General features: G+C 43.9%; 1 protein-coding gene across 1 annotated transcript in view; it reads left to right on the top strand.

Annotated features, from left to right (window-relative positions):
* Window positions 1-24,560, top strand: part of CSMD2 (CUB and Sushi multiple domains 2) — a 1,651,801-nt gene that overhangs the window by 340,717 nt on the left and 1,286,524 nt on the right. Inside the window, exon 3 of the mRNA XM_086956548.1 lies at window positions 3,582-3,694. Within this exon, the coding sequence (XP_086812674.1) occupies window positions 3,582-3,694 (113 nt within the window). The remainder of the gene's footprint in view (window positions 1-3,581; window positions 3,695-24,560) is intronic.

The following is a 24,560-nucleotide window of genomic DNA, read 5'->3' on the forward strand; positions in this document are numbered from 1 at the left end:
TCTCTGACTACTCATGCCACCCTCTGGCCCACCCATGCCACCCTCTGTTTCATCACAGCACCCTCTGGTTGTCCAGTCAGTGTACATTATTGTGGCAAAGCAAAGCACACCTTCCCTGCCTCAAGTGACCTGAATTAATTTGGGGCTGATTAATGTGTCACAGAATATTTTTTTAGCTGGCACCTGCTTCCTTAGTGCTTCCTGATTAGTGATCTTTTGCACTTGCTAAGTGCTTTCATTGTTGCAAAATTAGTTACAACACCTGCCCTGCCCCAACTGACAATAATGAATTAGGGGCTGATTAATGGATTTGAACTTCCAGCCTGGCTCCTGCTTGTCTCCCTTAGCTGTAATTCAGGACCTTTGTGGCATATGTGTAACTATTCTGAGGTTCAGAGCTGGGTCACATAATAGTTGCAAGTAGGCAACTGAACTCTGGAGGGGCCCCTCAGGAAGCACTACAGGAAATGGCTACTAATGATGAGCCTGAACTTTTGAACCTGGTAAGTAGTTTCAGTTTTGCTAAGATCGTATTTCTGCAATTTAGCGCTTATTCGCGGGGCGCGAAGTTGTACTGGGAAGCCGCGAACTCACGCGAACAGTGCGAGCAAAATCCGCTGCTCGCGGATTTGCGGATTTTGCTGGAGATTCGCGAATCTCGCGGATTGCGAATTTACTGAAAATCCGCAAAATCCGCGAGCGAAACGGATTTTCCGCCCATGCTTAGTTTGTTAGCATTTTCACTGACTGCGATCAAGGCTGTGGTCTCAGGGGCGTAATTGATGTGTCTGACTCCCTTAGTCCCTAAGGAATCTGAATTAGGATTAGCAGTGGCCGCGTTGGGTTTCCCTTAGGCTCATAACCACTCGTGGCACAGGCAGATTTCCCTTGTAACATGGGAAGAAGTTGTTTGGATCCGCCCCTCCATCGTCCTCCGGCACACCTTGGCAACGACAAGCAAAGGCAATTATTTGAAGATCTGGTGACTCTTACTTGATCTGATGTAGAGAACGCTTTGAGAAGTAAAACTGCCTCTTACCCTTTATTAGCCCTAAGAGAAGACTTTTTAAACTTGCTAGTTTTTGATGAGGTATTTGGGATTTATAGACAATGTCACAATATATTTCCCATTATAGGCATGGCAAGAACCAGGTTAAATGCCAGTTTTATACTTCTTACTTCTACTGCATGTTAGAATTTTTTTACTTCTGCATTCTGCAAATGATGGAAGACACCTCTTTCTATTGTTCGGAAGCTGAACTGTGGAACACGTTCCGTGCAAATTATCCACTAAATGTGATTTAGATATTACCCGCCTCCGCATGTAATTTTGTTTGTGGATTCCACCACTGAACATACTAGGTTTTTTTAACAGTACCTCTTAAGTCTTGAGGTGCTACTGTTGATATAAAAATGATCTATTTGTGGCACTCCACATTTCCATACAGTTAGGTTTATTTGAAATATAAAAATACCTAATAAAAACAAATGCGAACAGTTTTGAGGTTTTACACATATAAACGCATCCATCGACACACAAAACATACCCCTACAAACACATAGACATATACTGCAGTAGATTCTCAACGGTCTGAATGATATCATTGGGATCGGATAATGTGAACCGCATGTGAACATTTCTAAAGCTTGTGCCCAACTCACCAATGTTCTGTCTGCTGTTATCAAAGCTCATCCTATACAACACACAATAATTGCACAGACTCGAAGGGTTTCAAAGAATTTTCATTCATTAACAGAATATCTCCCTCCTAGCCCTTGACTCCCATAATGGCTATGCCTCAATCTCCCCAATGCTCAGTGGCGGCTGTACGAGGGAGTGCTGCAGGGCTGTGAGGCGGGGCGGGGGAGGGACAGGGTGGGGGGTAGTGGAGGGGGGGCAGGGTGGGGTGTAGTGGAGTCTGACATACGACAGACAGGAGTAAGGTAAGTAATTAAATAAATAAAACTATAGACCTTGCGTGCGCTGCATCGCCAACTCAGCGATGCACACACCACTTTGCCCCGCCTCACCGCCCTACAGCACTCCCTCGGCGAGCCGCCACTGCCAATGCTAATCATTCATCTCCTCAATGCCTGCTGATGCACCATATTTTTGGGTTGGGCGCACTATGAGGATTTTTGGAAATTTCCAAATTCACGCTCCCTGAATCTCACGGACTAAACTATGCCCCTAACTATGTCATTCTGGTGGCACTTGTTTGAATTTTCTGCTTAAAGAGCAAAATGTGTAGAAATGGTGTATTGTAGTGGTAACGGAGTACCCTCTCCGCCAAACTCTAAACCCGTCCCTTACAGTGCTAATGTACTCGTGGTGCACTTTGGATTGAAAATATGGCTTTACAAACAGATTTTTTTATACTAAATAAAAACTGGGCTATAAGGGGTGCTGGGTCTGGCTTCCCAAAATTTCGAACTAGCATTCGTTTGTCCTTCAGAATAACTGCTGATGTGTCGAGATGAGTAAAGCACAAATGTGAGAACCTTTATAGCCTCGTTACGGAAATTTCATGAGACCGTTGAAAATGACAAATTCCTCCTATGCTAGTAAAACGTAGTCATAAGTTAGAGGGTCCAATAAAAAAGCATACACTGGTAAATTAAATTAATGTAAATTAAGATTCTAAAACTGTGCGTACTGAAGGCGACATTCATATTGAATTATGTCATTGATTGTACTTTGCTCAGGTTATTTATGGATGGTGTCATGGACCTGCTTACTAACTCTAATTAAATGTAGGGCTGTTTATTATCATTTTCAACTCAAAACATGGATGTCATTTGGGAGAGAGGACCACATGCAAACGGTATGATACCCTAGGAAACTGCATTTGCAGCTCTAGGAAATAAGGGATTGAACATTTTCCTTTTTGTGTTCACTGCCTCTGTCTCTTATGTCCGGTAGTGCTTGATAATATTAAAAAATAGTAAGGGTTCAGACTCCATGAAGGGAAGATGATTAAACAAATTCTGAAAATAGGAGGGAGCTGAGTATGAAATGGAGGGTATTATTGTATACATCTTCCTACGCAGGGTGCAATCTTCCACTTCAATTCAATTCAATTTGTAGTCTTTATTCGGTACTTAAAAAGACACCATTAAAGCACATATACAATATACACACAAATGTTACATACAAATTTTTGGTTTAAAAAGAGATATAAATTAAATTTAGCTAAAAACATATTTCATTTAGACTAGTGGGAAAGGAGTTAATTTTAAGGGATTAAGTGATGTAAAAGTCAATTTTCTTCCACTTCCATCTGGAGTTTATCTGAACTCCATAAATATTTGCAATAAAAATGGGTATAAAATCACAAATTAACCTGAAAGTTACAGTACCCTGTAGACCTGAAGATGGGTGAAGATTCGTAGATTGGTTGGGCATGGTGCACCTTACTTGTTGACTAATTACCTTATGTGTTCTTGTGCTGTAGACTCTGGCTGCTGCCACTCAGAGAGGGTTTTTCTTAGCATGTGGTTCCACCCTCTGTTATCATAGTGTCATTAGAAGTGATTGCTCTACAGTTCCACTGACGGTTCTTTTGGTCACTGTCTTGCAGATTAACGGGATTCCAGCTTCCGGCCCCCATTGTCAGCACAGGATCCCTCCTGACACTGTGGCTGGTGTCGGACTACGCCGTCAGCGCCCAGGGCTTCCACGCCAACTACGAAGGTAAGTCCTGCCCTCAACATTCATTTGTGCATTGGACTTGTGGTTTGGAATCTTGTTCAGGACAATAACTTGAGCAAATTGTGGATATTCGACTTTTTACACAAATAGCATCTGTTATCCAAAAGTATTTTGTGATTCTAAGGAAGTGTTGGCTAAATAATGTACACAAAACTAGACACGAGCTGATTATGCAAAATGCTCTGATATTAGGTTCTGTGAGTCACTTGGCGCTATCAGATGCAGCCCCACCGCTACAGCACAGTCGGCAAAGAAAGCCAAGCATTTCGTCATAGTTTTTGTAACCCTAGAAGAGCTATTTTTTCATAATTGCAGGTCCCCCACCATATACACCCTCACTCATAACATTAAACGTTTTAATCATTGAGTAAGTCGAATTGCCCAATATATGATAAAGACCTCCCTTCATGCACTGAAATGTAATAACTTGTTTCCATGTTGTAGAGTGCATTTTTTTCATAGTGTTTTACTGTTTGGGAAAAAGTCCCCTCTGCACATGTAACAATTGCTTCATCCCCTGTGCAACCAGTTGTAAATATGTGTAGTATAATTCTGTGATGCAAAAACAAAATGTTTATCATGTAATTGCTGGCTGTACAGTGTGTTTACTTGCACACTCTGCATTGTATGTCCCTTCCCTCTCTCCACCTCATCAATATTTTTGTAATCTCATATCTACCGAATTTCGCACACTGTATATTTCTGTGTACAAAACCTCATGGTGGAAGAACTCTTTCTAAAATAAAAAAATTCTCTGTCTCTCCAAAGAGATTCGCTGCGGATCAGAGTCCTATCCGTGGGATAGGAAATGGCTTATTTAAAGAAAATAAGCTCAAGAATGTGACCATCAACCTAGTGCCGTTCTATGATGACCTTAGAAATATGGGGCATATTTACAAGCCCCTATCACTATAGGAACGTCACTTTTTTCAGCGTTCTTGTGACGATACAGGTTTCGCCTTATTTACAAGGCAGTGTTAAGCTACTTAACCCCTTCAATGCTGCCGTCGGCCATTGGCCGACGGCAGCACTACCTCGCTGGTGCTGCCGTCGGCCAATGGCCTACGCGGCCCCGCCTTTTTGCGAAAGTGCTGCACTTCCGCAAAATCGGCGGCGCAGCCAACGGGTTAACATGGCTTAACACTGGCTTGTAAATAAGGCCCTCTTTCACACTATACTTAGCGTGAAAGGGGAGGGCCATGAGTGTTGCAATTGGGTTTTCTGCCATAATGTCCATTGATTTTGAGGCTGCCCCATATTTACAAATGTAGCTTAAATATAGAGCCAAAATTAAGACCAAATAAAAAATGGGTCTGAACAAGGCGCAACGAGGAGAAATGCTTTATTTTCCCTCATTTCACTGTTTCTATGTGTGCTGCATTGTGCAAAACACCATGCACGATTGTTTATGTGCAGGAAGGTGTCCCTTCCTGCAAGTAAACAATCATTTTAAAAATGATGAGGTGCAACTTCTATGTGTGCTGCATAATGCAGCACACATAGAAGTTACAAATCGCCATTAGTGATTGTTTATGTGCAGGAAGGGACATCTTCATTCACATAAACAATCATTCCCTCCACACAGGCAACCTTGTACTATAGTGCAAGGGTGCCTTCTTTAGTGCTATGGCGCTGTAAATAGCGCCAGCGCAGGGGGAAACGCAGGGCTGCATCTTATTATTGTAAATACAGTGCAGCCCTGTGTTTCAGAAGTGGCGGAGCGCAGCGTTAAGCTAAGAAGGGTAATGCTGCGCTCCGTCACTTTCCTTGTAAATATACCCCGAAGTATTTTCTGAAATATAATGCCCTCTAGTTCTTACCAAGAGGCACAGGTAGACGAATGGCAACTCTATCCGTAAACTGATTGCCCTGTTTTTATAGCCCCATTATGGAAATTTCATGAGACAGTTGAACATGACTAATTTCTCTTTTGCTAATAAAAATTAGCCATATTTTGTACCCCGCATAACTGGGGGCTACTGTCACATTCTGAACATATTCCTGCAAATGTGTTTTCTCCTTTTTCTAGGCTGAAAAGATTTATGGGCCTATAAACACTTTGCAACATTACAGAACACTCACATTTAAGACATATTTACTGTAGATTATAGCAGGAAGTTGAAAAGTTAGGAAGTAAAAAATTAATGCATTTGTTTTACTGAGTCTGTTGCCAAGCAATATTCCCTGAAGCACAGGCAAAAGCAGCAGACATATTCAGGAGTCCAAGATGGCGGACTTTTTGCTAAAGGAAAGTAGATATCTTGAGTATGTAGAGACACAATAAAGCCATAGAAAAAAAGAATTAAAGAAGCAATGGCGTACGCAAAATGCAATTCAAGAAAGAAGCCTGTATCATGAAAACCTAATGGCCGGGACATCTACTAAACACTTTCCACAGAGAAGCAGGGCGTTTTAAAGCACTTGTTGTGAGTGCATTGAATGTCAGAATGGAGAGTAAAATACTTTATAAAACAGTAAGGGAACTCAATACATGAAATCACAGAGACGAGCTAGTAATTTATAATAAATTATGAGCATCTTAATGTACAAGGTGAGTTTAAAGCCACCACTCTATGCTTGGATTTTGTTTGGAGATTTTTTTCATAAGGTGTACATTGAATGGTAAGTTCAATGGGAAACATCTTAGTACTTTGGTATGTATACCTGTTGTGCTTGTTTTATAAAAGTGGGTGCAGGTCATTTTTTTGTAGAGTTAGGTTTTATGCCTTTCCTAAAATTAATACACCTTTTAACCAGTCTACTTTCCAAAGACAATAGGGGCCATAATTTAGGGGCTAGAAAAGATAAGGCTTGGGATCTGGTGAATTTTGCTCTGTCCATTGTTGCTCTCTTAGGCCCAGATTCTGAGTCGGATGGAGCAATAGCTCCAGGGGAGATGCCACCCCATTTGGTTCCAAGATTTACCGGCAATGGGAATGCTTAACACCTTAACCACGGTACGATTTACCGCGGTGCGCTGAAGATTACAAAAACCCACGTTACATGACGAGCTCAGCTCGTCATGAGTGTACGAGAGGTGTACCTCATGAGGAGCTGAGCTCATCATGAGCAGCGAAGGGGTTAAAGAAGGAGAATTTGTGAGGGAACAGGCTCGCCACTGAGAACATGCTGTATTGCAGGTGGTAATTCTGTGTCCAGCATTTTTTTTGCCGCTCCAAGCCTGACAGCTCATGATGATGGTGACTTGCTTGTAGATGCTGCCATTAAATGAAAACTTTGAGCTCAGTATCTCAGCCCTCAGTTATCAAGCAACTGGGATTCCTGGGATTTACTTGAGGACGGATCTATGCCATGCTCAGTGACGAGAAGCCCGTCTAGCAGGTCATCGAGCCCTTTTCTTAACAGTTCGCCTTTTTGTCGATGGAAGGACTTTGTGTTGCACGCAAGTGCAAAGGGTCACTTTAAAACTGTGGAACGCAGCTCAATAAACAGAAAAAGAAATCCACCAATATGTTTTCTTACGGTACAAAAACTGATAACCTCCTCCCAGAGAGAAAGCAATCTGAAATGTAATTTATCTGTGAAGAGCGAGTGTGGTCTTCTATTTGAGGACTGTCTTCTTTGCAATGACCGTAGCTAAGAAACCAGAAATTACCATGAAATCTCCAGTCAAAGGGAAGACAGAGCAGAATAGCCTGGAATAAAAAGAAGGGCTCGGGCGTCATGGAGAGAAGGGCATGGTGACAGCAACACTGAAGGCAATTTTCCCTCGCTGACCTTCAGTTTTGCACTAGCTACGTCACCATTGCAATCAATGGCGGCCGCCGCCGTTCTTGTCTTCTGGCCGTGCTTGAGATTTTCTATGAAAAAGAAGAAAGGGTAACGCAAATGAGGCGTGCAGTGCAGGGACCCTCATTATTATTGCATGCAGCATTTGCTGGAATGGGAGTTTAGGATTCAGATATATTTAGGCAGGAAAATCAGCCTGGAGTGGTCCATTGAGAAGAGACTATTCAGGACCCAGGACCGTTGAAGCTGCTTGTTGTGTGTCTTCAAACATGAAGTTGTGTGATATGTGTCATGTGATAAAGAGTACTAAAGTATTGCGTCTTGTGTTCTGAATCTTTGTACTGCCATTTATGGTGTGCACAACGGATATGGGAAACATCCTTTACCACAAAACTTTTACAACGCAGTACCATTACCACGCAGGTTTTACAACAAAAGTCGTTACAACGACTTTCGCTGGAGGGCGCTCTAGGATAGGGAATAGTTTAATTTACTATCCAACACCTTCCTTACTATCCACAGAGACTGGAGTTGGAATAGTAAATTAAGCTATTCACTATCCAGCGCCCCCCAACGCAAGTCATTGTAACGACTTGCGTTGTAAAACCTGCGTCGTAACGGTACGTGTTGTAAAAGCACGCGTTGTACCGTCATACATCCGCTGATATATGAGGCCCTGTTCTTTATGTTCCTATGAGCTTGATCCATAGAGAAGGGTGCCGTGTGTTACAGTGAGCCCAGTACATGGAGGAGTCAGCTAAATGCACAGCGTCCTGTGTCCTGTGCTTCACATCAATAAGATAGCATACCATGTGTGCTGCACGTCTGTTGCACATAGCTGCGCACCATGAGTCCTGTGCCCCTGATACATGGGGAGTGTACTTTGTGTCCACCATGCCTATGTATTGGTACATGTGCTAGATGCCCGTGCGCCCCTGAACTATGGGGTCATGAGCCATGTGTGGTGTGTGACCTTCATGCCTATGCATAGGGGCATGTACAAAGTGTTCATGTGCGCCAGATCCATGGTGTGGTGAGCCATGTGCTTTGAGGAAGCAGTGTGGCATCCTCTTGATCAGTAGGACAGGGTGCCATGTGCACTGCGCACCTGATGTGCTGAATCATGTGTTGTGTCCTGTGCACCTGCTCCAAGAGGCTTTCCGTCACGTGATCTGCATGCTTCATATAACTGGACGTGCATCATGTGTCCCATTGTCTCGATTCATAGGGCAGTTTGCCATTTTCCCTTCATGCCTCATCTATGGGGTCATGTGCCATGCGTCCTGTGCCCCCACTCTATGCGGAAGTGTGTCCTTTGCTCCTAATAAAGTAAGTGCACTGCATATCTGATGTGGGCCGGGGTGTACACCTTGTGTCATGTGCTCCATATCTATAGGACAGTGTGTCATACATGTGTCCTACAAGACGGATCGGTGTGGCTATGCACGTTGTGTTCCATGCTCCTGAGGCATGGTGTAGTGTATGATGTGCTGTATTAACGAATGTGCCTTAGGGATGCAACGAGCATGTGCCCCTGTTGTTGTGCCCCAGGGAAACTTTGATATTATAGACCATTCAAGTCTATTCTGTTATACCAAAACCACAGGTGCACATTCTGCACCTGCACAAACCTGAAGAGGTTTTGCCTCATTTGAATGAGAGTATAGCACATGCGCCCATGCCACATTACAGATTCTTGAGCGGCACCATGATTGGGCACTACAAAGGAGGTTTCTCACCGTCAGTGCGACCTCTGAAGGGACCTTTGAGGGAAAGCTCCAGGGGTCCCAAGGACACCTCCAGCTTTCCCTCACAAGTGGGTGCATTCATATACTGCACCTGCCTGTGGGGGGAATCCTAGTCCCTCATTGAAATTCAGGCTGTGTCCAAGGTCAATAAAAGGCAGAATCTGGTTCCAAACTGATTCTTTGTATGTCATTTTCACTTCTGTACTTTTTTCTGGGTAGGCCCAGACTGGTCATATCGGTCAGCTGGCAGGGTGGGTGCTAGTGAGGGCCAGGTGTATTGCTGTCTGCTTGCAGTGCTTTGGTGCATTATAAAACTCACTCAAAACCAATTACTTTTGCATTTGGGTGGTTCCTGTCTAATGCACGGTTGCCAGGAGCAATGTTGACCTTCTGGGCATTAGGGGGAAGGTGGTGAGGGTTCTTCTGTTGCTTGGCTCAGAGTCCAGTACATATATGACAAAGACTGTTCAAAATTCAAGACAGTGTATTGCTTTATAATGTAACCTTTGCAACACAATTCGGTTTAGTATATTAAAGTATTCCAATGTAAGTATACCTAGTCAGGGTAACAGTAGTACACACTAAAAGTCTACCTGTGCTCACCCTCTGGTAGTTTGGCACAGAACAGTCAGGCTAAACGAAAGAGGCAATATGTAGAGTATTTGTGCACACACACACAGTAACACAGTGAAAATACCACAGAAGTAATCCACACCAGTTTTTAAAAGCTAGCCAATATTTATCTGAGAAAAAACAAGACCAAAACAAGCAATATCCAACATACAGAAGTAAAGATATGAATTTTGCAAGATTAATTCAAAATGTTGTGCTTAGAAGTCAATAGCTCCAACTGGGGCTATCTGTTAACGCTTCACTGGGGCATTTCCAAAACTTTAATCCGACCGCGATGGAGTACAGGCTGGATACAGGAGTCACGCAGACCCACTGACAGTACCTCAGATGCGTCAAAGCTTAGGGACCATGTTTGAACAAAGGTGGGGATGTGTCGCTGTTGAAGATGATGTGTTGTTTCAGAAGTCGAGCAATGTCGTAGATGCGTCAATGTCAAAAGTACAATGCATCCGGCCTAGATGTCGATGTCGAACTGCTGGTCTGTAGCTGATGAATTGGGGCGAATCTACGCCGGGCCAGGGATATGGCAGAGTTCGGGACGGTGTGTCACAGGTGTCGGTGATGCAGTGCCTGAAACTCATGCAGCAGATGTGATTTGGAGTCTCTGCATCGGCAAAGTCAGGGCTGAGTTGTAAGTCGAGATCGTTGCATCGTGCAGTCGGTGAGCAGTGTCCACTGCTTCAGTGCAGGCAGCGGCGATGGGTTGATATTGCAGAGAAATGCACCCGGTCTGAACGATGCTTCCGTGTTGATGCTTTGATTTTTGGGTTGCAGCACCAACTACTCACTTCCAAGGGCCCATGACTGGATTTGGCACCAGGGAGAGGAGCCCTGCTTCTGGTTGCAAGATGCGGGTGAAGTCTTTGATATCCCTATGATTTCAGAAACAGGATGCAAGCCCAACAAGCCCCTGGAGATCCTTTAGAGTTTCAGAATGTAGAGAGTCAAGTCAAGTCCAGTCCTCTCACTCCCAGGCAAAAAACTTCAGGCAGCAGGCCAACACAGCAAAGTGTTTTTCCCTCCTGACAGCACAACAGCTCTTCTTCCTGGTAGAACGTCCTCAGATCCAGAAGCATTCTGAGTATATGGTGTCAGAGGTTATTTACTTGTACCCATTTTAGCCTTTGAAGTAGGGAGACTTCACTGAAAGGTCTTTGTATTGCATAAGACACTGTTATTTCCTGCCCTGGCTCCAGACACGCTGCAGGGAGGTATGCAGCTATTTATGTGGGGACAGGCACAACCCTATTCAGGTGCAAGTGTCAGATCCTCTCTCTCACTCTAGCCCAGGAAGGCTCATCATCCTGGTGATGATCCACCAGGATATGCAGGTCACACCTCAGCTCCCTTTGTGTGTGACTGTCTAGATGGAATTCACAAAGCTCAGCTGTCACTAATCCAAGATGTGTATTCAGAGACAGACAGAGGCATAGAATGCTTAAAGTAAGAAGATAACAACTTTTTAAAAGTGGCATTTTCAGACCCGCAACTTAAAAAACAACTTCAGTATAAATTATGTGTTTTTAAATTGTGAGTCCACAGACACCAATTTACTTGTCCTATCTTTTTCCAATTGGAAGTTACACTTGTAAAATTACTACAAGGCAGCTCCAATGCTAATTGTTAGAAATTGGGGGCTCTAGTTAACAGTGGCTTGCACCCCATCCTAGTAGGGACCCCGATTCCGGTCAGGATAAGGGGATTTTATTAAAGCATGCTTCAGTAAAAACACAAACTGACAAAGGATTGGTTATTGTATAAGGTACATCTATAAGATCATTTAATATGTAATTATTCAGTGTACATCTGAAAGTAAAAACTTACCTAATGCACTGCTATACCAGTACTTCATAGGCAGCTGAATGAAATACCAAGCAGCCAATAGAATGAAGTCAGAGAGACCTAATCTTCTGGATGGAGTAAAAACCCACTCTTTGTAAATTTTGAGAACGGGATGCAATGGATCTTGCAGACAGGTGCGCTGTCAAGAGGAGCTTAAAATGATTTGGGTGCATGCCAGGGTTTAGTCCAAGAAGTGGTCCAATCAAGTTATTCAGCAGATGATTTTAACTCAGAGATTCACCAGTGCATCAAAGACTTCAGAACTACAACCTGGCCTTCTAAGTGGCATAATTCACCAAAACAGTTGCTTGCCACTACAAAACAAAAGTAGCCACCCAAGAGTACGTATTCTAGAGTTTATCCCTCCTACAAGTAATTCGCCGATATTGTTCAAAGTGAACTTTCACACAGCTCCCAGGCACAATTGCTAGCAAGATACCTCAAATACAAACTTGTAACAAATCACCATAGATGGAGCATCATACATAGTCCAACATGGCTAAAAGATGCCACAAGGCTATCTGTAAGCAACTTTTAATGGGCAATTTACAGACGCAGGGTATGCATAAGCAATTGTTTAAGACCTTCTAGGAGAACTCTCTGACACCCAAATCATGCACCCACATCTCAAAGAACAAGACACTGTCACCCAGCTGGAGATGGATCAGAGCACAATACCCAGACACTGCAAACTCCAGCTGAGCAATGCTGCGGCCTGAAATGGAAATCACACAATTGCACTGTGCATCAGCTCCTAGATAAGTGGCAGTGGTATGTAGTTATACTAATGGTAGACAGTGTGCTCCACAAACACCGCTAAAATAACATAAAATATGAAGAATGCCGCTTTATGCCACCTTGTTGACAAATGCTATTTCTTGGGCTGAAGAACATTGGCACCAGTTTGGTATGTCAAACCAAATCCAGAATTTCAATATCTGCACGAATAGTGGCGTTGTTTAGGACACTGGGAGGGGTGGGGGGCATTGGCTTATAAAGATTACACCCGACACTTGGCATATACAGTCACTTGGGAAGCGGGCATCATGCTCAAACGCTGTTCATGGGCATTCTGCTTCGCTTCTTCTACGATTAATCTGAAAAAAAGGAGAGTAAACCGAGCGTGGCCTGATTTCGTGAGTGATGTGCCAGACATTGGTATAATACACTCGACATAAAAAACCTGTAGCTGGAGCAGCGAGTGGCCGCGCTTGCGCTCCTTCACCAGAGGCGCGTGGCTTTACTGAAACATTATTCAAGCCGCTGATTAGTCCAAACTCGGTTAGGCCTCTGCGAGGCGCGCGCCACCTCCTCGCGCCTCCGAAGCAGCCTATCGGGGGCCCGGGCGGAGCAGGTTCATCAGCCATCCGCTGCGGAAGCGCGGCGCGTGCCTCCGGGTGAGCTCTGTATAATCAGAGTAGGAAACCCAATCTGTGAGAAAATGGTATCTCTGTGATTTGTTTAAAGCATGGAAAACATGCCTTTTGGAAGCACTCCGGCGCTTATTCCAAAGATAACGCGGTTAGAAGAAATGCGATTCGAAAAATGTCCCATTAAGGTGACCCGAGCTTGTGTTCTGTTGTAAATTTGGTGGTGTAATGAGTAGGCTTGCTCAGGCCGATCTCCCGCGGGATATCAGCTCCTCCACTTTGCGTAAATTAGGCGCGAGAGGCATTTTAGATGTTTATTAGACAATGTTTCAGCGATATATTGTTGGCGACGGATGGGGTGAGGAATGAGTGCGCAAATGTTTTGCAGCTGTTGTTGGAAAGCGGCGGGGAGAATTCCACAGTGTGACACTAACAGGCACTTTGTATTACAGCGAGCAGTTAGCTTAAGCATTACATGCACACGTCATTTCTAGAACAGCTGTCGCGGATAGGGTAAAGCTTGTTTCCAGGAGCGCCAACATGTGGCAGGCTAAGTTAAAGCCAGGGAACAAGTCATAAGAAAAATAACGCGAGGGAACAATAAGCTTGTTACTCTTACTATGACGTCATACGAAGTGACGTCGAAATCAGTAATATTATGGCGTGATAATATCCCTGTTATAATGTGGATAGAGATTATTTCACAAACCCAAGTTAATCAAATCAAAGAAAACTATTTAAAAAAACCCTCATGTTCTGTTTTTGTATGTTTTCCACATTTCAGAGAGTAATTGACTTCACGAATGGATGAAAGGGACGATGTTTTTGACCAAGGTGTGCAACTCGAGATTACATTTTAAACTCCATCTAGAGAATAAAAACATGTGCTTAGTGTATTCTTTTAAAGACAGTCAATCAAATATGCTATTCATGCGTGTTTTCTTTCTTCCCGTTTTCATTGTCCATCTTCCAAGCAAAAAAGCACCGACTGCAGGTAGTACTTTAGGTGTAGGAAGATTGAGGATTTGAAGTTCCATGTTAGTTCTCAGATAAGACATTCGAAGATAATCCTTATCTGAGCCTCTCTCACATATAAAGGGGTTGTTACCGAAGGGAAAGAGGACTTAAAAACACTCTAAGGCCATGTGACAGGCGCACAGTGTTTGTAAATGCAAACATGTAGAGTCCTGGGGCACGAGGTGCCACCTCCCGGACTCTTTTAGTAAGGGGATTGGCGTACCCTTTCTACAAACAGTTTGGGGACTCCGTCCACCCCAGTCGAGCCCCAATTTGTGCCCTGGTTAAAGCAACTTACAGGAACAAAAAGTGAGTTGTCGAGCACCACAGAACTTGGCTTTTTTGGCAGGTGTTTTGATAACTCAGACATTCATCATCACACAGTCTATAGAGTACCTCTAGAAAATGTAGGAGCGGATTGTGCTTCTCAGACTCAGCACACATTTAAAGACTTTGAAGGGCAAAGTTCCCATGTGCGACCCACAGCAGTTTCCTGATCCACATCTCGAACAACTGGGTTAATTTCCAGCTTCATCATGTCTTGTTCGCGTAGGTTTAGATATTCTTCAAATGGGAACAGCAACCACTCTATAGCAGAGGAATGGGCTGGTGCAGGGTTAAGGGGCTGAGATTCGGAGCTCTTTTGATAGGTGGTGGTCGGAAGTTTTTGGCAAAAGTGCTTTATGAGGGAATAGCAGTTGTGCATCTAGCAACCAGGATAAGAGGGGGCAAGGTGTGGAGCCGGCAGGTAGTAGGGATAAGACACTTGTCGGGATATGGCTGCCTAGCAGCGCAAATTCACCCATTGCTGCCTGGTGGCCAAAGGGAAGGTTTCCCCTGGCTGTGTATGGCTGCTGTAACTTCTCCATTTATTTTTTTTTAAACTTTGGTTGCTTCGTGCTTCACAAATCCTGAGAAGTTTTAAATTATTGTGAATTTGCGAGTAGGATGGCTTTGCAATTTCATACCCTCCACACTCATGAGTTGCAGCATTTTGAAGTGTTATCCACTGCTGAGAAAAAGCAGCAATCATTTGCAACTTAGAAGCTGCCCCTGAAGGGCAGTTTTCATTTTTTGTCACTGCTGCCACACTCAGGGGAAGCTTACAATATTGTTATGGGCTGCAGCATGCTTCCTCCATATTCCTTGCAGAACTCATCACTCTTTGCGGCACTGTGAACCCTGTGCCTTAAATGAGCGCTTAGTGACAGCAGGCATCGAAGTTTGCTGGCACTTTCAGCTTGCACTTTCAGAACTTCACAGCTTTTTTACAATGAGCTGCTTAGAATACTCCCGCCTCATGTATAACAATGATGTAGGATATGTGTGACTAGCTACACATTGATCCTTGCACTGTATTGTGTTTGTATATTCAGCACAATGCAAAGACCTTGATGAATCAATGCTTTGCAAATACAGCACTGCGAACCCGTCCCTTGATGCCTGCCAGCAAACGTTGCCTTTAGTGCACTTATCTACAATAACCTTGGCCAGCCGGTGATGTGAGAAATTAAAAAGGAGTCAGGGAAAGCAGAAAACATACCTTCTAACTCAAACCTGAGAAAGGTATCGCTTCTTTAGCAAATTGTTTTTCTGTTTTTTTTTAAACAATAGTTCGAACCTTGCTTTTGATCGCATACTTTGATGTTTTTATCTCCTGCAGAGATATCCATGTGGACCAGGCAGGCAACAGGGTTGAATCATGACAGGATCACCGCAGTCTGTCATTTTTTTCAAGGCTAATACATGTAGTAATTATCCCATCTGCAAATTAAGCCCAATTGTTTAGCGCTTACTGTGGCACTGCAGAAAAGGGACCAACCACAGGCAAATCAGCGTTGAGCCTCCCTTAGAAACAGTTTAGGTCCACTTTGAACAGGGAGATCTGCAGAGTGAATTCCATCTTGTTGGTCCTCGCCGGTGGGGTGCAGCAGGAATCCTGAGCACAGAGAGTTGTGGGACACATGTCTGGGTGACCCCTCACACTTAGGCCATGTCCCTGAGAAAAACAAAAAAGTGATCAACTGAATGCTTGAATTATTTTCACCCAGTAACAGTCTGGATGACTTTCCATTTGTTAACTTTTTTGCTCACTGTGCCTCTATGGAGAGCGACTGATTGCATACAAATCATCCCTGGACCTCTTCCAGTAGCAATATTTCTGAAAGAACAGATAGTTTGTGCCTTCTCTGATTGAGGACACATGCATTCCCAGCTTGGTTCAGGCTATTTGTGCTTGATCAGTGAGTTGCAGCGTGAGTCTATGCACATTGAGCTACTGGTCCCATGCCTGGAAATGCATTTGCATGTAAGTAAGCATGTATGTGGTATTTCTATAGTGCAAACCTAGCCAAAACGCAGCAGAATGCTGTACAAACCAAAGACAGGCATAAAGTCAGCAAATGATAGGGGAGGTAGCTATATTTGAGGGTGCTATGTGGATGCGTTTAACACTGGCCACGTTTTTGTCTCGATCTTGACCAGAATTGGCCAGCAGTTCAGGCGAGATGGTTCCTATTGTAGCAGGACTAAGGGCCTTGTTTAGAGTTTTGCTTCCGTCAAAAATGGTAAATGTAAAGTTTGCCATATTTAGTACATAAGAACCCTAAACACTCTGAAGAGGGTGTACAGCACATTCACAGCACATTTTGGGCAGATGGCCTGCAGCCGTCAAACTCTAAATGAGGCCCTATATCCGATTTGCATATGCCTTCTCCCTTTCTGTTGTGGCACATGAAAGAAAAATAGGGTGGACTGAAAATCAGCCCAATTGATTGCCAATGCATGAGTTTCAGCAAGTTATCCACCCATCACATTTCTGTGTTCTGTGAGGCACTTGAGTTCGACAGGGTGCACAGATGTTGGCCTTGTGCTGCCTGTGCCACAGGACTGAAGATGCAGGTCCTTGATGAGGACCATCACTGCTGAAACCAGTCTGGAGTTGCTTGTGTTGGCCATAGTGGGCATGAGGCATTTCCCCAGGAGGCTGGAAGCGTGGGGGCTGGTTTTGCAGCAGTGGGGGCCGGTTTTGTTACCAGGGGACAGTTTTGCATTTGCGTTGCAATAACAGCCCCCTATAACAAAAGCAGCAGTGCTTCACACTTGCATCACCACCCTCAACCCACCCCAACCCTGGTCTGACATAATTGAGCAGCCAGATTTGGGTTCCCAGTCCGGCCTTGACTAAGTCTTAATTTCATATGTCTGGTCCCTGCCTAGAGGTATAGTGGACAAAAACAGTTAATAACTGGAATGCTTCCCCATGTGATTGCGAGAAGCTGTAGCACCTATTTATATCCAGTGAACTTTAAAAGTAGTATACTGCTGTAATAAAGCTCCCATGTACCAGAAATTTTACGTGTGTGCACTCTGTATAAGGTAATTATATAGAGTGTGGCAGTTGTAGAACATCCCATCCTCCCTGTTATTGTCACTCTGAAAGGGTGGACAAGGCATCTTTTAAGTTTCGACAGATGTCCTGCATCCAAAAAACTGAAAATAAACCTTCAAATGCCGGTGCGGTTGCCTGGTATGTGTGTGAAGTGGAAAGAGGGACGTTCCAGCAGAGGGGGGCGGTGGGCAGGTTGGAAGGGTGGAGGGGGGATTTCGACGGACGATGGAAAATTAAATAAATAATACATTTTCCCTCATCATCATCTGTCGGAATCCCCCCCCCCCCCCCCCCCCCAACTCGGCCCCACTTTCCCACCACTCTTACCTGCATGGGCTGCCGCTGGTTGAGTCTATGCCCAAGTCCTAGAAATATTGGGTGAGGTCTGTAGGAGTGGTCATAAAAGGAAGGAGAGGTCGACTGGAGTTAGATCTGTGACCGTGTGTATTCTGTGGATATAATCTAGCAGAGAAATTCAGCATGGGCCAATGTGTGTGTGATTATGTATAACACATGTTTGTGTTAAGTAAGGGGAGAGTGTTAATCCTCTATAGGTAACTCTAATGCACAAATCACACATGGAAGAGAGGAACGATTCTTGTCTTCTGTGTGAAGACAGTAAAAGCAGAGAAGGAGGGGGAGGATTTTTTTGTTTTTCAAACTGGTGCTTCTAAGTTTAGTTTTCAAAGATCTATCTTGCTCAGATCATGAAGGGTCGCTCAAATGTCCTGTTGATTGCGCAAGGAGAAACTTTCTTCTAGCCTTAATAGTATATATATTTGTGTGTGTGTGTGTGCGTGTGTGTGTGTGTGTGTGTGTGGGTGTGGGTGTGTGTATATATATATATATATATATATATATATATATATATATATATATATACATATATATATATTTATATATAACCAACACAGTCCTGGCTCCCAACAGATTACTATTGCGGCCAATCAGGTACGGACCACTCTACGTTTTTATGAATTTCAAAAAATGCTCTTAATCAGGCAACGTTTCTCCAATAAAACAAATAGTCAATGCAAATGCCGTCCATGTCCCGTTTAAACCTATACATCGCGGTCTTGATCATATATATATATATATATATATATATATATATATATATATATATATATATATATATATATATATCCAATAACCACTCCTGCTCCTTTTACCAAAAGTCCACGGAAAACAGGCACCAACACTGCTGGGGCTGACTTTAATACAATTTTATTGCATTACCTATACTTTTTTTTTTTGCGGTAATAGGGTTCCTAAATGTCAGACTGTGTCTCAGCCTGAGTCTGCTCCCTTTTTGCATTTGCTGCAACAGCTCATGGACCACCCACTGTCCCTGAGTGTTAGCTCTCCCTGCAGGTGCCACAGTAAACCTAAGCTCTTCAGATTACTGCTAGCTAATTCTCTGTCAAAGACACTATGACCTTTGATAATTGTCTTGTGGATCCCACGACAGCCCAAAGCAACATTTCACCACATGATACTGGTATTCCTCTGCAGAAAGTTAGTATTGTGCAGAAGTGTGGATGCCTATTTAGAACATAACAGTCCCAGTACCTCCTTTCCCTTGCAAAAATACAAGGACTTTCAGTAAGAATGAAGCCTATCAATATGGCTTATCGAAATTAATTCATGTGTCAAATAATCATAGCACATAAGACATAGAATTGTGATTTAAAGCATAAATAGAAGGTATTGTTACAGCCAGCTCAATGTTCTTATTTTCTAATTCAAGCAATATTGGAAGAATAAAAGGCTTGTCAGGATGAAAGGCTGAGTCCACTGATCCAGTATTTTGTCCTGTGATCTAGATAATAAACTCAAGTGATTTAGTGTTGTTTCCATATTGCATTCATTAGACACTAAATAGCATGCATGGTTTGCATTAAAACAAAGATCGAATCCAAGATGGCAGTTGATTGGAATACTGCTCACAACAAACTTACCTCTTCATTCCACCAGTGCAATACTGCATAGGTATTCTTTAGTGTTTTGGAAAGACTATCGGCCACATGCATCATCCCGGCCTTTTGCGAATTCAAAATTGCGAAAAATAGGGAATCGCAATTTGGAATTCGCAAAATGGGATGCATGTATATTTTCGCAAAATATTCGCGATTCAGTAAAAATTGCAATTTTTACCGAATCGCAAATATTATGCGAATTCCAAAGTGCGAATTCGCAATTCCCATTGAGTCCTATGGGCCAAAGGCCCATAGGGATCAATGGGAAGGCTTTAACAAATTGCGATTTTCTTTTTGAAAATCGCAATTTGTTAATGCATTCCAAGGGTGCAGAGGGGGGTCCAAAGGACCCCCCCTGCACCCCAGAAATGTTATTTGAAGTGCATGTTTCAAACACACATGTCCTAAGGACATGTGTGTCTGAAACATGAAAGTTTAAAACATGCATTTTTGAGCATTTTCAAAACTTTTCGCAAATTAACACGAGGTTCAACCTAGTGGTAATTTGCACCGCCTAATTGCTAATTCGCAATTAGAAAAACAATCATGCATTGCTTTTAAGGAATCGCAAATTTGCGATTCCTTAAAAGCAATCGCATTTTTGGAAATCGCTAAAAATAGCGAATTTCACAAAAATGCATGATGCATCCCAAAAACTTATTTAGGAAGTGCAAACGGCCGAATTTACCGATTCGCACCGTATGCACTTCCTAAATAGGTTGATGCATGTGGGGGTATATATTTAAGGTAGAAATAATTTACCAAAGGACACTCATGAAGAACTGAATTGTAAACTTTGCTGAGCATCCGTTTATAAGCTGGTAGATGTGGTTGCTTCTGACTTATGTATCTTGTTACTCTCTCTAGAATATCCTGTATACTGACGCTTCCATCGAGTCCCAAAGAAACACCCGAATGGAGGATATCATGTTTCGTATCACTGGATTCACAATGACAAAATCTTCTCTGTGGTAAAGGTGTTTTTGTCATTGCTAGCTTAGAAATACCACTTATAGAAAGTGGGCATTTCTATGCTCTAAACTCTTTGCGTGCCTTTTAGTTTGAATTCAGTCCATACTGGAGGCTGGGGGAGCACATCTGGGCATTCCCAATGACAGCTATAAAACACTGGGCATGAAACTGGAACAAAAGACCTCTGGCATTTGAGGGCAGTCTGGATAGACTGGAGGAAGAGGTTTTGACACTTGACCTCTAGGATCCAGATCATGGCCCCACTAAAGATTAAGATCTCCATTACGTGGCCTCATGGGAGGCAGGAAAGACATTTAGGGAAGATAGCTGTGGGTTAAAGGGAGACTCTCTGAACCACCCCAACTTCAAATTCACAGTACAGTATAACTACTAGTGCCAAACTTCAGTGGGGCAGAGACACACTTGTGGGAACATGGAACCGGAGAACCTGGAACTGCGTGGTGCACACTTCCAGGGGAATCTGTTGTGCATAAGGAGGGTACTGTTATTGAAAGCAACCATGCTGAATAGTGGCTCGCATAGGTTGACTATCTGCTGCTGCACGGCACTCAGAAGTGTGCTTTCTGTGGGCTTGTTGGCTTGCCTACTGTACTTTTGGAGGTCTCAAGCACATCAGATGTCTCCCACCAGGGTCCCACACTGTCTTCTGGCATGAGCGTTGAACTAAGAATTGTGCAGAGAAACCGGATTGCTTTGTGCAGATCCCCAAATGTCTTGAGCGCATCTAAAGTGTGTGGCCCCTGCAGCTTGGGTACTGCAGCACTCATAAGCATCTTGTCGGTGGTGAGCAGATCCACCGGTTGTGGGATCCAGCATTGCCCGCTTCGTTGATCGTGCTGCATCTCTTTTGTGCAACACACCAAGTGCATGCTTATATCATGCGGTGTCCGATTCACAAGTTGCAACTCTTGGAGGTGGGGGTGTAACCGTAGTAGTGCCTCATTCTCCCTCGTGTGGCATTGCTAAACTTGTGCCCGTGTGTGACCCAAATTGCCTGGTGTGACAAGTATCACCACGCACCAGGCGTTGTGCCTCATTTCCAGGGAGATACAGACTTTGTGACTCTTCGCGGTGTATGTGACTAAAAGTGTCTGTTGCGCGAGTATCACCACACACCAGGCATTGTGCCTCATTTCTAGGGAGGTACAGACTTTGCAACTCTTCGTAGTGTGACCACATTGTCTGGTGTGACCCATGTCAACACTCACCGGACATTGTGCCTCATTTCCAGGGAGGTACAGAATTCGCAACTCTTCTTTGTGTGTGACCAGACGGTCTGGTGCGACCCATATCAGTGCTCACCAGACATTGCACTCGGATAGCGTGGGTGCAATTCTGATCGATGTGTACCTGGCAGGGGGCCTCTTTCTTCCAAGAGACTCCCCTGCTTCATTCCCCATTCATTGTTTGTTCCCTCCTAGGCCCTCAGTGCGGCGGACAAACTCCCCTCTCCTCACCCGGCCCAACCTCATCGTGTTGCCAGGTAGTATTTCCTAGCTTGGACTTGGGTAGTGAGAGTGATTGTCTTGGCTGAAGGAACACTTCTGAGAGCGACTGGAAGAGGGTCAAGAAATTGCAGGATCCCCTCTGTGCTTTGCAGAACTGGTCTGGTGCCAGAAGGCCCTAGTGGAACCCTTATTGAGTGCATGACTTTTGCTCTCATCCCGCTTCCACTCTGCATCCTGTAGGTGAAGTTCCCAAGTGACTGCCAAACCCCCAATTGATGACTGCCTCCTGATTAGTCCTGTTACCGACTCCCATCTACTTCCCTAGGACTCTGACTAAGTGTGACTTCGGCAGCATGTGGCCAAGCATCTGCGGTAAGGGCTGGTTATCTTCAAACTTTGGGCGTAGACTAGTCTGGTGAGCTGGAATGTGGAGAGGGTCTTGGGCCATGGGGACTCAGTGTGCTATCAATTGACCTGTTCGGTATCAGTTAGATCAGATTGCAGTGTTATATGTGTAACTGCACGAGCCATTTACGTACGGACCTGCCTGATATCCGTTGAACTGCATATCGCTGCAGAATGAGTGTGTGTGGGGGAGTCACAGTCTGCGGGCCGCCAGTGATTCACGACATTGGCTGGCGATGTTTCCTTATATGTTGATTTATTGCCAGGAGAACACTACGTTTGACATTGTTTTTACCTGTGCAGCCTCGACCATGATGCTGCTAAAAAGTGTTATAATTCTTGTATGTAGATAACTCTTATATTGTTGAGGCCTGGATTACACCTTATAACTGTGTGGTATTCAATTATAAGCATTGCTATGGTGGGTTGACAACGTGTTGCACCGCATAAGGGTGCTGGGGCGGGTGGGGGTTAGAATAGGATCTTTCCCAAGTACTCATGTCATTGATGTCATTTCTACATAGTTGGGCCTAGTACTGCTAGAAATATCTCCAAGTGTGATTCATGCCCCGAAATACATGATGTCCATGTTGTTTTGATTATTGTGTGTGTTGAGTACAAACGTTAAATACATATATCACTTGTGAAGTCTCTTTTTTGATGCTCAGTGCATTTATTGTGTTTGCTGTGCCAATGATGTAAACATTGCCTCTGCGAAAAGCCTGACTTGGTACCAAGCAACCCAAGGGTGAGCGCAGGTTAGACATTAAGTGTAATCACCCACCCCTGACGAGAGTGGTTGGTTCTGCCTGGCTGGGGCCCTACCTCAGCCAACCAAAAAGTGCTAGTTCCAACAATTTTTGAACCTCAGGCGATGTTGTATGCTTGCCCGGACCTCAACACTGGCTCGTCACCTGATGCCAGGAAAAATGGATGTTTGGTACTTCCCTCTTTTTGTGCATCTACTCTGCTGCATTGCTCTCACAGTTCAGCGGCTACTACACCGGCAGATGCGGCAGAACACTTTCAGGTTTAGGAGACTGTACCCGCCAACCACCATCGGCACCTGCCATCTAAAAGCATCTACTAGCATTAGGGGCCATCTCCTGTAATACTTGCTCTATAAGAGAGGCCTCCTTTAACCCCACTGGTCAGTCCTGGACACCACCAGTTCCCTCACACTTAGATCAAGCAGAGGAGGAGGAGAACAATACGTTGCAACAGCAGCCGACCGCCACATGACCACCTGAGTACCCGCTCTCCCTCAGATGACAAGAACCTCTGTAAACCATGCCAGACTCTTCTTTAATGTTATTGATGAGAATCATAATGGAGTCTTTTGTTTTGCAGATTTGTGAAATGACAACTGAATATTAATGTCATGCTGCCGCACTCTGCAGCGCTGGTAGACAGTCTAGACACATTTATTGCAATCAGTGTGGGTGAATCTAATATCAAGCGAATCAGTAATGATACAACACTCAGAGTAACATGGCTGGCACTTGAGAGTAAGTGACAATTCATTACTGATTCCTTATCCCATCCACACACATTACCCAGCAGATTCATCATGTTCTACGCTGATGAACCCTGCTAATTCTGCCTGAGGGCTCTGCGTATGGGCTCACCCACAGGCAGGTGCACACAGAAGCTTTCGACACATGAACAGTTCAACAGTTGAATATCTCACCTGCCCTGTTCATGAACCACATTTCACTTGGCCACCTAGTCTTCCATACTGTCATTCCATTCTCGCTGTCCTCTCTTCCTTTCCGTCTTTCTAGCCCCCTCCAGTGTCCTTTGGACCCCCAGGCATTTTTCTGAATGAGAATGAGAGTTCTACATTTTTTTCTTGTAGCAATCCATTGCTACCTATAAAGTTGCATTGCTTCCTCTTTTATTTCACTGATAAATTGCATTATTCTATCCGTTGCTATCTCTCTTCACAATGTTTCATAAAGTAGGCCCGAATTTCCTGGGAATGGCACCCTTATTGAAAATTGGGGACTATTGAGAGCAATACCATTCCCAAAGGAAGTGAACTATTCTTTAAAAAAAATATTAATTAATGCCAAAATACATCAACAGAAACAGAAACGTTGAATCTTGAGATCAAGGCTAAAGGATTAGCGAATTAGAAAAAAAACAGGAATAACATTAGGCAGACCCTCACCATATATGCAGAGATTTCACTATGAGTCAGCCAGAAAATGGAGGGAAGAAAATCATGTTGACCTTCAAACTTATTGACTGCTAGCTTTTCCAGTTGAAC

This window comes from Lissotriton vulgaris, chromosome 2_1, assembly GCF_964263255.1.
Source record: "Lissotriton vulgaris chromosome 2_1, aLisVul1.2, whole genome shotgun sequence".
Taxonomy (NCBI): Eukaryota; Metazoa; Chordata; class Amphibia; order Caudata; family Salamandridae; genus Lissotriton; species Lissotriton vulgaris.